The 13,447-nt window shown below is 40.3% G+C and overlaps 1 protein-coding gene across 1 annotated transcript in view; it reads right to left on the reverse strand.

Moving 5' to 3' along the window:
* Nucleotides 1-13: 13 nt before the first annotated feature.
* slain2 (SLAIN motif family, member 2) overlaps nucleotides 14-13,447 on the reverse strand; it is a 20,389-nt gene continuing 6,955 nt past the window's right edge. The window contains exons 2-9 of the mRNA XM_055165235.1: nucleotides 12,033-12,215; nucleotides 6,882-7,049; nucleotides 6,598-6,771; nucleotides 5,622-5,975; nucleotides 5,020-5,163; nucleotides 3,212-3,298; nucleotides 2,054-2,264; nucleotides 14-1,977 (exon numbers count right to left, since the gene is read on the reverse strand). Of these exons, the coding sequence (XP_055021210.1) occupies nucleotides 1,920-1,977; nucleotides 2,054-2,264; nucleotides 3,212-3,298; nucleotides 5,020-5,163; nucleotides 5,622-5,975; nucleotides 6,598-6,771; nucleotides 6,882-7,049; nucleotides 12,033-12,215 (1,379 nt within the window). The 3' untranslated portion in view covers nucleotides 14-1,919. The remainder of the gene's footprint in view (nucleotides 1,978-2,053; nucleotides 2,265-3,211; nucleotides 3,299-5,019; nucleotides 5,164-5,621; nucleotides 5,976-6,597; nucleotides 6,772-6,881; nucleotides 7,050-12,032; nucleotides 12,216-13,447) is intronic.

Consider the following 13,447-nt stretch of genomic DNA (forward strand, 5'->3'; position numbering starts at 1 on the left):
CACAACAAATGAAGACTTTTTTCCACTTTTATTTTGAAATGTGATTTTACAGGGGAAACTGAAGTTCATGTTTGTGGATATAAAAAAATAACAAAAACAGTCACACAAAAGGTGTGGTCTTTTTGCACATTCCTTTCAGCTCCCACTGAATACACTTTGACAGAGGCACCTCTCTTCAATAAATATCTTCATTTACAGATGCTTAAGTACTGTAGTTATAAATACAAAGGCGCATATTTTTGTTTTAAAGCAATTATAAAGTTTTTTTTTCTTTTCGATACAATATTAACATCAAGCAGGCAAGCAAATCATTCAAGCAGATGCAACAACTCAAAATGAAACATGGCACAAAATAAAGACAAACTAAATAAATGAGTTAAACATAATACAAATGTTAAATTAGGCACTGGTTCGATAATAGGACCCACCACTTCAGTTCAGAGCACCCTCTCCTACACTGGCACACCTTCGTCATGGCACCAGAGGTAAAGCCAAAGCACCCTGTTTCTATAGGCAACAGAAAACTGGATTAAACCTGAATAAAGAGGAGGCACAACAGGAGGAACTAATAGTCTCACAATTGTTCAATGTTAAGATTAAGGACTGTTTTTTAACACAACCCAGACAGCTGTACCTATTTTAATACATTTAATGAGCATGATGTGTACTTCCTAATTCCTAATCAGATTAAGTCAGAATAACAAGGTGAATAAAGATTTTTTTCCTCACTAAATGTTATAAAAACTCACTATTCTCCTGCAGTGCCTCACCTAGAGACATCCAACGTTTGAGCAGGTTTGAGAAGAAATAAAATACTTCATTTTGATATAGTTTTGATTATTTTGTTATGACATAAGATGAAAAAACTTACTAAACTCTTAAATTTGTATTTTAGTATTTTGGCAAACGTCGGTATAAAATGCACTAGGGCTTTGGCTGTAAATTTGCATGTTAAACCCTGATCACAAAACAGAAGACTTTGGAGAATCAGCTGAGGTTGGAACAATTGAAATATCAAAGCAAATACTGATATGAATCTTAAATAATTTTGAATAAATAATTTCCAAAAACATTTGTGCATACAATCTGGCAGATTTCACAAGAGTACTCACTCATGTAGTAGCCACACAGAGGTGCTGTTCATTTCCTGGGACACCAAACATTACGGGACACGTCACCTGCACAGCGTTGTCATGGCCAAATCCTATTTCTCTAAAATTGCATCTTAAAATCCTGAGCACTGCATATTTGTCTCGTTATTGCAATATTTATCATAGTTATCAATGATAGCATTTTCAACTTATATGGTGCAAATGAAACTATCATTTTCTAAGTCTACAGTATTTAGAGTATGTAAGGCCTAAAGGACAGGGTAATCTGATGAAAACTGATTTAGTAACAATATTTTATTATCACAGTCTTATAAATTTGACCCTCCAGCTAAGTGTGGTCAGCTGAATTAACCTTGAAATCCCCCATCCAGACCAGGAAACTAACCTTAGACCTTGTTACTGTAAGTGTTTTGATTGATTGTTCAGGCATACTAAGATAAACATGAAAGGATACTGCTCAGCTGAGGGGACCTTCAGCTGAGGAATTGAGGAGACAAGTTTTGAGAAATAGGATGCACCCATAGAGACTATCACCTCACCAACATCCATCAAACACAAAAACATGTGAGAAATGCATTTGTCTCGACCTGAGGGAGGTGAAAGAGCAGGAGACAGTGACAGAGGAGACAGATCCAGGTTTTTTCTGCACCTCAGACTCCTCCTCCAAAATGCACAGGGCCCCAATGTCCATCTTTACATTTGTTCTCTCTTCTCTTGGTAAAAAATGCTGAGGAAGATAAAGTGCCATGTTTTGATGTCTTCCTCCTGTTGTAAAGGTAAGCCTGGGACGCCCTCTGCTGGCCGACCTCAGTAACAACCTTCTCTCCAGTTCTCCCCAGTGTAGGTCCGAGGAGCAGGCAGAGATCTACAAAGGACAATTTTACTTTAGAGATTGTGTTACGGCTGTTCTCTTTCTGTGTAGGTAACAGAGCCAGACATACCTGCGTACAGGCTGCACCAGTTTGCTGCGGGGCACTGGTATCCCTCCTCCCCCTGCTGGGGCACTGGGGCGGGGCAGACCAGAGCGTGGCGTGGCCAGGGAGCGTGTAGGTGTAGAGGAGGCAGAGTTTGGGGTGGAGGTGGCTTTGACAGGCTGCCTCAGGGCCAGGGGTGATGGGGTGGCAGGAGTCCTCAGTTTACTTGGAGATGGGACTGAGGAGAGACCAGACATTAGCGCAGAGTTAAGAGTTGAGCTGCTGTTGTGGTCTAAATCTAAATCTAAAACAAAACATTTGACGAAGATTCACCACATGTGGCTGCTGTCAAATTACCACATTCTAAGATGTAGTGTGAATCTTTCAGGGTCAAACGATTTGATTCTGATTCTTGGTGTCACATTTGAATCCAGAATCGATTCAAAATGATTTATTCCAATCATGATTCACTAATCCAAAATCATGAAATGATGTTTACAAAGATTTAATGCATTACGCAATATACATTTCCATGATTGAAAACCCCAAAACAATATAATATATATTCTATTTTCAGGCAAATAGCAGTAAGGATGACGTCAAATATAAGTTTGAGCATTTTGAATCGTTTTGATTCAACACAAAGAATCTTTGATTCAGAATCTACTCAAATTACAATGAAACACCTTAACAAGTACAACTGGACAAACAGTAAATGCAAAAGTAACAGCACGGGACTGTAACACCAATTCTTCCAATGCAGATATATTGACATGGGAGGATGCAAAATTCACTGATGAAGAGCAAGACCACAGGCACAATGTTAAAGTTGAACCCTCAGTGATAATAAAAATACTCACTGAAATCTCCTTCTTCTCCAAAGCAACAAGAGAGCGGGACTGAACAGAGACAGAGACAGGCTTCAGAAGAGCCACGCTGTGACAGTGATCAGTCTGAGTACTGCTTGTGTGTGTGCGGACATGTTTATACTGGTGTCTCCCACTGTCAAATCTATGTTTGTCATTTTGCTCTGTGGTATTTGTGTTGGAGTTGTTGCCCTACACACGATTTTGTGAAGGACATATCCACTAAAACAAACTGAAAAAACAGACCTACCACACTTTCTGCTCTGCCTGCCCATATAAAACCGTTTAAATAAGGCCATGAATTTGGGACAATTGTTACCTCTGAGGGCAGCAGGACTTTTGAGGTGCTGTTTGGTTTTTGGGGAGGTGCGGGAAGAGGGGCTCTGCTGTCTGGAGTGACGAGCTGCTGGAAAACACGGCACATTTAGAACTTTGGCTTCATTTGACAAGAGGGGAAAAATAACACCACAGTGCCCACTCAAGCCTGCAGTTTAGTGAATGGCCACTAGAGAGAGCCCGAGCCAAACAAAAGAGGCAGTATGATAGAGAGAGCAGCTCATGACACCAGACAAGCCACAGGGAAAAAGGGAGAGGAGGTTCAGTCACATGCTTTAACTGGAGAGGCTGCAATCAAAATGAACTGCATGCTTCATACAGGCAAAGCTCAATGTGTAAAAATAGTTTAGATCTGATGAAAACCAGAAGAGGAAAAGTTCTAGAAAGTTGTACTCAGAATAGTGCTGCTTATAAGTACTACTATCCACTAGCATCCACTGATATCAGCTGTTTAAGTCAATCAAATAACTAGAGGGTGGTGCGAAAAGAAAAGAAAAGGGCTAAAACTAAAGATTACATTCAAACTCGTCTGACTAGTGGAGTTGGTAAACTTGAATAATGCGAACCAAGTAGTAAACTAGATTATGGATAAAGCTTATTGAGTATTTGGAAAAAAGGTAGTGTAGTCCTCTAACAGCCTATTGTAAATTGAATAGCATTGTATTGTATTAAGCCTTTGTTATTACCAGTTCTACCATCCAGTAGCAAGATGGTTTGCAATGGCTGCTTTTACTTCAAAAATACTTCAAAAAGGGAAAAAGTAATTTTTAGGAATGCACAATTAAACACACAAGTACATTTTTAGGTCTTATTAGGGCATATGCAAGTTTGAAATGCAGTACCTAGGCATTTTGGTCCTGACCTGTTGTGCAAGATAATGTGGGGAAAGTATTTAGTTCAGTTTCCACAGTTAACGACTTCAATCCAGATTATGTGGACTTGCTGTAGTAAAGAGCAGGTTGTGATCAGATAAAGGTAGTTCAATACGTGTTTAACATTATGATCTTTGACCCCTGACCTCTGGCAGGGAATGATCACTGCCTTTATCTCAAATAAAATGGATTAACTCAGAGGAGATTTAATGAGTTACACACTCTAGTACTTCAATTGTACTTCTGAATGCCTTCTACTTTTGAGTAACACCACTACTCAAGCTATTTATTCTAAAAAAATAAATAAAAATCAATCATGTGGGATAAGTTATGTCAAAACCAGAATAATTTCAAGTAAACCTTAGATGCAAACATTTTTAACAAATTAACAGTTTTGTTTGTGTATAAGGAAATACCACAATATTGTATATCCTTTGATCCTCCAATCTATCGAGTAAGTTTGTCCAACATTAATTCGATGTTTTCATTTAATGTTCTTTAACACTTATTGGCTACTCTATGCACATCCGTTACACATGAGATTCTCTTTTATTCAGGTTATAAAGACCATTACAGACAGTAATGACCAAAAATAGGATAGACAGGATTTATGTGAAAGAAAAGAGGATTCCCATTCACCAATGGCAGTCTCAAAGCGTACATCCTTTTAGAGCGGAGAGGGGAAAATCGCTGCTGAAAAGGAGATTAAACAGCCTGTCACACCGCCAAATGTTACAGAGACACCAGAAGAGCCAAACCCAGTCTTCTCATGCAGTGTGAGTCGCAGAGAGGGTGTGTGTGTGTGAGGGTGATGTGTGTGTGCGTGCGTGATTACGTGTGTATGTATGTATGTATGTATATATATGGGTGTGTATGTATGTGTGTATGTATGTATGTGTGCGTGTGTAGGGGTACTCACTGGCAGACTGGTTCTGATGGCGCGGTGAACCATTTGGCACTTGGAGGTTGGACTCAACGCTGCGGCTGTTTTTCACCGGCTCTGGACTCTGGGATGCTGCCGCCGATATCCGTGGCAGGTTAGGAAGACTACGCCGCAACTTTTCTGTGCCAAGAGAATCATTTATGTCAAAAGACCTTGCATTATGCATGACTCAGTCTTTAAAGAGACACCAGCCATGATATTGCCTGTATTACAATGTACGATGAAAATAATGAGAAGAGAAGCCGTTTGCATTAAGCTAAAACAACCACAAAAAAAAAAAAAAAAAAACATGAGTCAAACTTGCTAAGCTGTTACGGCAAAAAAAAATAAAACATTGAAAACCCTTGTTCAAAATTTAAAAGTCAGTCACGTGCGGAGAGACTGGCAAAGGACAACGGGGCAGACTGACCCAAAACTAATCAAGAAAGTAAACAAGTTTTAGAGCAAGTATACAAGGGCCAGGGCAAGTTTCAGGGTATAAAAAACGTCTTCATTTCAGAAACATCATCCAGGTGACCTTACTCCTGGATGAATGAGGGATTATAGCAACAAATATCAAAAGAGGACACAGCACTTACCTTCGTTCTTGACCACACTCGTTTGCAGGTCGTGGCCGTGTCCTTGTAGCGAGTGCCTGGGCTGCTGGAGGCGGCTGATCATTGGCTGTGGGGACCCGCGGCCGTGGCTGTAGTCTATGGAGCGGGCCGGAGACCTGGAGCGGGGGGAGTTTCGGGGAGAGACGCGGGGGGAGTGTCGTGGGGAGGGGCTGAAGCGTGTGGACGGCAGGTGGAACGCCGGGTGCACCGCCTCCTCCTCGTCCTCCAGGCTGTGGGCGTCCAGCTCCTGGTCACTGAAGGTGCTGCGTCTCAGAGAGTGACAGGATGAGCCCGAGCTGCGGCGAGACGCTGTGGCTGCATACTCCTGCCTTAGACCTGAGACATACACAAAGAACTTACACTAGTATCAGCAGCACATGTCTGAGAGTCTCTTAAGTATTTCATGAGTCTCTCACACACACGGTTAAGAATATACTGAACAATAATTACTCAACTGTCCAATTAGACCTGTGGTTTAAATTAAAACTTGAGGCGTAACATAATGCGTAATATAGTGATTGTGATATTTATTTGTTAGAGCTATAAAAAGGCTGTGGGAGCTACTCAGACCAACATCAACAAACTGGCAGCATTTGGAAACATGTGCTACAGACACATCGTGAGGATGCCATGGTCTACCCACAGAATAAATAAGTCATTCTTTAAGGAAATGAGGACAGAGACAACAAATATAAACTGTAAGAAAAAGAAAACTACAGGACTTTGGCCATATGATTAGGGCCCAAAATCTAGACACACATATTCTGCAGGGGTATAAAGATGGCAAGAGGACGAGAGGGAGACAACAGAGCGATGACATCCAAGACTGGACCAAAACAGATCTTGGATAGTGCAACAGAGTCTGTGGAGGAAGCTGATTGAGACGTCCATGACCCCCGACCCTCTGAACTAAGGTGTGTAGCCCTATGGCACATTCCAAGCAGGCTTCAGTACTCACTCTCCTCCTGCATGCGGGCGAGTATCTGTACATCGGTGACGTCGTTGAGTTTATACGTGTTGGAGGAGCCCACAGAGTCCTCGTCCATCTCCGATGTGCTCAGCTCACTGTCCACAGACGACTGCGGGCTCACAGCTGGAGGGTTCCTGTCCGCCGACGAGTTACGCTGGTAAACTGGGACAGAATACAAATAAAATTAGCATTTAAAAAGAATATAAGTTTTGAGAGTAGAAACTAGGGTGGTAAACTTTCACTCTTCTTGTTTACTTTGTTTAGAGTTGTACCTGTGTTTGTAGGTAGGAGCTGCTGTCTGACGATGGGCACTCTGGCAGGCGTGGACGAGGGCGAGTTGAAGCCGCTGCTGTAAGGACTATTAGCTGCGTTTGAGCCATACGGACTCCCATAGCCCACCTGACTGTACGGGCTGCCATACAAGCTCCGGCGCTTCAAGGCTGCAACCACAGAGAGAAAATGACAGATGTTAGCTTATTAGAATCTTAGCTTGTAGATTTTTTTTTCTTAATACACTGACAGAATACAAAACTTTGATACTTGCTCAAATGAGGATCTAGTAGTATAAGTTTTAATCGCAATATCTGGGTAGAATCCCTAACCTTACATACCAAAGACAGAAAAACCTACTACTTCACCATCAAGCAGCTCAAACGTTGCAGTTTAACATAATTATGGAGTATCATAACATTTGTCAAACCGCTGCCTCACTTGCCCATTTAGCGTCAGCTACACAGAGCATCAGAGAGCACATGTCTAAATCAATGCAGGCTGTTCTGTAAAGTGCAGTCCATTATTCCTTATGTTGGAGGAGGCCTTGGTTCGACTCCACACAACAAACCATTCAGCGGGACTCACAATGAAACGCTCTATGAACCAGCGCTGGACCAGTGCTTTCTCTCTCACAGCACCAGACTGTGGACTGTTTCAGTGCATGTGTCTTTGTCTTGGTCTGACTGGAGTTATTTACACAGCTGTGGAAGTGCCTTTAAAGATGAGCGAGTGAACTCTGAGCTACACTCCATCTCTGTGTTTCTGCGATCAGCACTAGGGCCTGATGCATTATTCAACAAACTACATCAAGTCCACACTGACGACATGCGCAAAGAGAGAAGCCTGTAGCAAGCCAATACTCCGAAACATGAACACGCACCCACTTGTATCGGGCTGTGAAAATGACTATAGGCTACAGTAGCTCAGTTGATGAGAGTGTTGGCAGGTCAGATCCAGTGACCACAGGTTGGCAGTGCAAGGCCAGCTCCTACACATGTTCTTGGGCGAGACACTTAACCCACCTCGCCCCCAGTGTCTGTGTACCCTGGTGTATGAATGTGTGTGTGAATGGGTGAGTGGTGCCATGTTGTAAAGCGCTGTGAGTGCCTTGAATGTGGAAAAGCACTATTTATAAGTGACTGTATTGTGAGCAAACAAAGTGTTCACATTATATTTGAATATAATGGATACTAATAATGCTATTGTCATCAATTGAATCAACCAGTTAACTATACCTGACTTCACATGTTTTAGTGTGGACTTTTAGACCTACCCTCCACTCTGTCGCTGTGAAAATGTATTGCACAATGGTAGATTAGATTTTACAGTCTCTACCACAATGCAGCATGTATTTGAATTTTGCTTGCTTTTATTCTTTCATGTACTTTTTCAAACCATGGTTAATCCAAAATTTCCAAATCAAAATTTCAATCCTTAAATATGTCTACAAAATGTCCTGTTTCTTGTATTGGTGCTGTAATATTGTTATAGTAATTTGAAACAGTTGGACCACAAAATAATAAAATGCTGCTAAATCAATTTCCTTTCAGAGGCAAATCATCTGCTCCCAATGTCATGACCAACGACCATCTGTAATGTCTCTGTGTTGTGGCCAAGATAATTTTGTGGAACAAAAAATCCACTGGAAATAAGTGAACTCTCAACTTCCTGCCAGGACCATTTCATGATCTTAAAAAGAGAGAAAGTTTAGGAAGATAAATCTTGATTTTGAAACTTAGAACTTTAAGTTTTTACTGAACACTTTGAGCACATGACACGAGAACGACTCAGTGTTTCCTTTGTCAACAAGAAAACATGAAGCACGAGAGTGTGACGTGGGAAAGAGGAACTAACTCCACTCTGTGTTTGTGTGACTGTTTTTTGACCCTTATGGCACACCGTAGAGCAGCAGGCCAGGACAGCTGTCAAAACTATGGAAGAGCTATGCTATGCTAAACGCTTTGCTTTCGTAACAAACGCTGTGTCTGAGAGCCGCCTCCCTGTTCGCTCTTATATAACTGTACATGAGGGCCTGGTCATGTTTAAACTCAGGGAAGGCCTTCAGTGAGTCAGCAGCTACACACAAGTAAAGACATCCCTGTCTTTATTTCACATCTCCTTTACACAAACACATGTAAAGCCATAGTTTGGGTGTGCCTCAGTCAAGGTCTAGAAGTATTAAGTACTTTTAAATTACCACTTCTCTTCACAAATACTGAGCAGACAAAGGATACAGGGAAAAATATCCCAGCTTCCTTTAGTCGCCCTGGTGACCACATTATTGACAAATGAAAGTGGCTTCACTGGTCTTATGGGATTTGTCTTGTCCCACAGGATGAGGAGGTTCTTGGTAAAGTTGACATCACTGTTATGACTAAATGAGCATGAAGTAAACCCATAAAAATTTTGCATACCCAAATAATATTCAAATGGTGCGATGAGAATGAGATATCAATTTGAAGACCTCAGTCAAGGATCTCATCTTGTGATGGGGAGGAATAGTTTTTATAATAATATTTATGGAACCAGTTCTGCTTGTTTTTATTAAGTGTAATGTAATGCGATGAGATTAATTAGGGCAGCAAGCTTAATCTCAATCACAATTTGAATGGACGCAATTAGCAAATCACCCTGTAGTTTAGATCTGTACAAACATGTTCTAAAGTAAATGTAATTCTTGTATTTCAGTCTTTTTGTCAATTTTTCTGTATGTGATTATCTTGCAAACTTTAAACATTACCCTATTAGTGAAACACAAACCGCAAATCTAATGACAATCACAATGCTTGCCAGAAAAATCACAATTTGATATTTTTCCAGATCGTTCAGCCCTGTAATTATTCTAAAATTATGAAATGTGAAGCTAAGAGATATCACATAATATAAAAACAAGTTCATTTGAGTAGACGTTTTTGGCTGACTAAGTGCCCCATTGAGTGACAAGGACCAGCACAGAGCTGTGTGTTCGATTGGTCAACATGATCCAGAGTCACATGAGTGTACGTCTGTCAAAACGGGACTGGCCGGGCTCAGTTTAGACCAGGACCTGAGACCAGCTCTTCTCAAGAGGGACTAAAATTATGGACACACAAATATAAAAAATGACAAGTGCTAAAGTCCTCATGACAAGACAACATGAAGAATGACACAATGTCTACTGTAGAAAGTCACACTATGTGGCAGGAAGAAAACTATTACTTAAGTAGAAAGTGATAAGTGATATCCTCTGATGGTTTTGCAACTTTTTCCAAAAAAACATGTCTGGCTGGTTATAAAAAAGTTCCTTAAAATACTTCTACAGCGGAAGTAGGTCAATGTATATGATCAAAAAGTGCATTAAATCAACTTTATTGCTTAAAGTTAAGTTAAATATTGTTGAAATGACATCTGCTTTTAACATATTATCAACTGAAACGTATAATTATTTCCCATCCCATCCCCATCCCATTCCCATTCCTATCCTGCAATGATGTGATTAACCCAATGTCATATTATCACAACCAAAATTATTAGTAAATAAACCAAAAAACTGCCACCATAATTTTAAAATACAAAATCATCACGTGTGGAAGCTGTTCAACAGACGTTAAAATCATCATATATTTATTTCTGAAGACCAGTCACATTGCAGCTCTCTTTAGCATCGTACTGATTTAGACTTTGTCAACATGAGCACAAATAAACTAGACTGGACTCTGTGACGTCGTGTGGAGCTTCAGCCCTCTATGTCCCACCGTGACTCGCAATAGTTTCCACATGAACTCACCAAAGACAAGCCACTCACTATGTTCTATCTATGCAGCAAATCACCAGGCTTCAAGCGCAAATAATTGTAACATATCGTGAAATTATCCAACAACACAACAGACAAATAGACACAAATGACAAAGCTAATATTAGTCTGGTTCTGCTCAATTCCTATATTTGGTTCCCAGATTAGTCCCACTTTTGATGTGGGGTGTGTAATTGTGAACTCACTATTAAAATATTCCAAAAGCCTTGCTCATTATTCTCTTGATAAAGTGCTAGTTTGGCCTTTCTTTGTTCTGCTGTAGTCTTTGTAATGTTTTGATTTTGTACCGCTTTTACTAGTCAATAAAGGCATTAAGTATTTATTAAAGTACAATATCAACATTGCCATACATAGCCATTTTCATCACAGTTCCCACACAGCCCTGACGCACATATACTGATCTGGCATTGGTTGAAGCTCTGTCTATTTCTCCAGGCTTGGAACAGACGCAGCGGATTGAGTGTTTTGTGAGCCCTGAGGCTGGGGCTGTAGGCAGACTATTGTAATGTTTCACTTTGTTGTCGTCCGGTGAAGTCATCTCAATGGAGTCTCCAGTCAGTGAGTCACCATCACCACCACAGACACACCTCGGGCTCAATAAAAGGGCGCTACGAACAGCAAGCTCATCAGGTTTGGTTAAGAAGTTTAGATAATTATTTGACTTTTTATTTTTTTCTCTACGCACATAAAGTAAGAAAAGTGCAAAATGTCATACTTGCTGGCACCCATGACAAGATAAGAGAGTCTTTAAATTTTTACACACACAATAAAACCACTAGAAAACTGTAACATACTGACCTATTAAAATGTCTTAACCTCAGATGGTGCTGGTTAATTAGTTCCAAAACTACTAACTACTAATTTCACTAAAACATAGTTGACATAAATATATTTAAGATTTATTACACATTTTGTCTGGTTTATTATTTTTTTCTTTTTCGTTTTTTTTTCCCTTTGGTGAAGTTTATAATTTGACTTCCTGGTTGGACATGGGCAGCAGATATGACATAGAGACACTGTTACCTGGCCACCATAATGTAAACAAGGCCCAAAACATTGTCAACTGTTGTCTAAGTTAGACAAATTGTGATTAAAGTAATAAAAATAAATAAAAACCTTTACTTTGTTAAAACTGCCATACGAGTAAATTGTTGCTGCATTTTAAATGAAATTTTTGGTGTTGAATTTGTATTTTTGCACTTTTTTCCACAAACTGTCACTTAGCTGCCACTAAAACTAGTTACTATATGAAAACAATATTTCCACAGGTACTATCCCACCAAACCAAGTAATAATTTGAAAAATCGGAAACCCCCTCACATAACTTAATAAAGCGAGCTTAATAATGGTGATGTACCTGACATGGAGAGGTCCAGTCTGTGGATGAGGGAGCGTTTGGCCGACTCCATCTCAGGACTGGGGTTGTCCAAAGCCTGTCGACACCACACGATGGGACTCAAGGCCTTCTGTAGCGGGCTGTTCAGTTTGGCTTCATATAACCTGAAAGATACAAAGAAGAGGAGTTGAGTCAGGGCATAGACTCATATATAAATGATAGAAAACATATATACATGAAATGGAATAAGAGTCGATGTTATTGCTTTGCCTATATTCTTGCAGTACAAGAGCTCACACCTCAACAAATCTGGGCTCTCAGTGGTAAAGCATTGATGCAAAATTTTTGTTTCCAAAAGTCTGTGGCCTATAAAAAAGACAACTTGGTATGAAAAAGTGCAGCTGTTTGGCACCACAAACTGAGTGTGGGGGCTTTCCAAGATTTTGCAGAAGGTTGTGTTTTGTCTGTGTGAACAGTTTTAGTCATAAACCCACTGAACATTTCATGAATGAGACTAAAGACCCATAAATCAGCCTGGTAGCATCATTTGCTCGTCTCCATTGGACATGGATACATTTTATGTCAAATTGTGGAACATTCTAGGCAAAGCAACACAATCTCCTTGGAGTCAGGCTGGTGGTGGAGCGTCCACCAGAAAAGCCAGTGCATCCTTAAGCGTCAGTAAGTTTAGCAGTGTACATATTGGACATTTTCATTCATAAAAGCTGTAAGCATAATGTTCCATTCAATGTGATCCTTTAAAAAAGTAAAACCAAAATCTTTTCCTCAAAATAAAACAGTTAAAAGTTTCCTTTGAAGCTCTCCTGATGAGGACCACCCTGGATGTGCTGCAGTGTCTTTAGCTTGTGTTGGAGGTGCTAACTCAGCCTCATTGATTACAGCTGTCAGAGAGCTCAGATGTGGATGAAAGCCCAGCGCTGTTTGATACAACTCTCCAATGTGACCGCGGCCTTTCTACTCATTTGACGGCTCTGAAAGTAGTGTACGAGTTTGTGTTTATGCTTGAAACAGGTCTGAGTCAGCATCTGTCAGCTGAGAGGTAGCATTTCTCATATAAACACAACACATCCCAGACAGAGGGCAGGAAATACAGGCAAAACCTCAATGTGGATCAGCATCACAGCAGTTGCCCCTCAAGATCTGGAAAACTCTGATGTTATGGTACTTTTATGAAACAAAAAAACTGAACTAATGTTCGCAAATCTGTGAAATGCACTTTATTATAGTGTCGTATAGTATAGTACTATAGATTATCATAATCATTGTTGCAATATTAAAATGGTTGCAGATCCTGTATTCATACTGTAGTCAGTTCAAAACTGTCTGGCACTAAATTAAAACAACATTGTCAAAATTTGGGAATACTCCAAAGTATAACCAGAAAAAAACAGAACTGAGTCAGGCCAAAGTGAGTG

The sequence above is a fragment of the Boleophthalmus pectinirostris genome, unplaced genomic scaffold (assembly GCF_026225935.1).
Source record: "Boleophthalmus pectinirostris isolate CB_2022bp ecotype Guang Dong unplaced genomic scaffold, ASM2622593v1 HiC_scaffold_7, whole genome shotgun sequence".
NCBI classification, from domain to species: domain Eukaryota; kingdom Metazoa; phylum Chordata; class Actinopteri; order Gobiiformes; family Gobiidae; genus Boleophthalmus; species Boleophthalmus pectinirostris.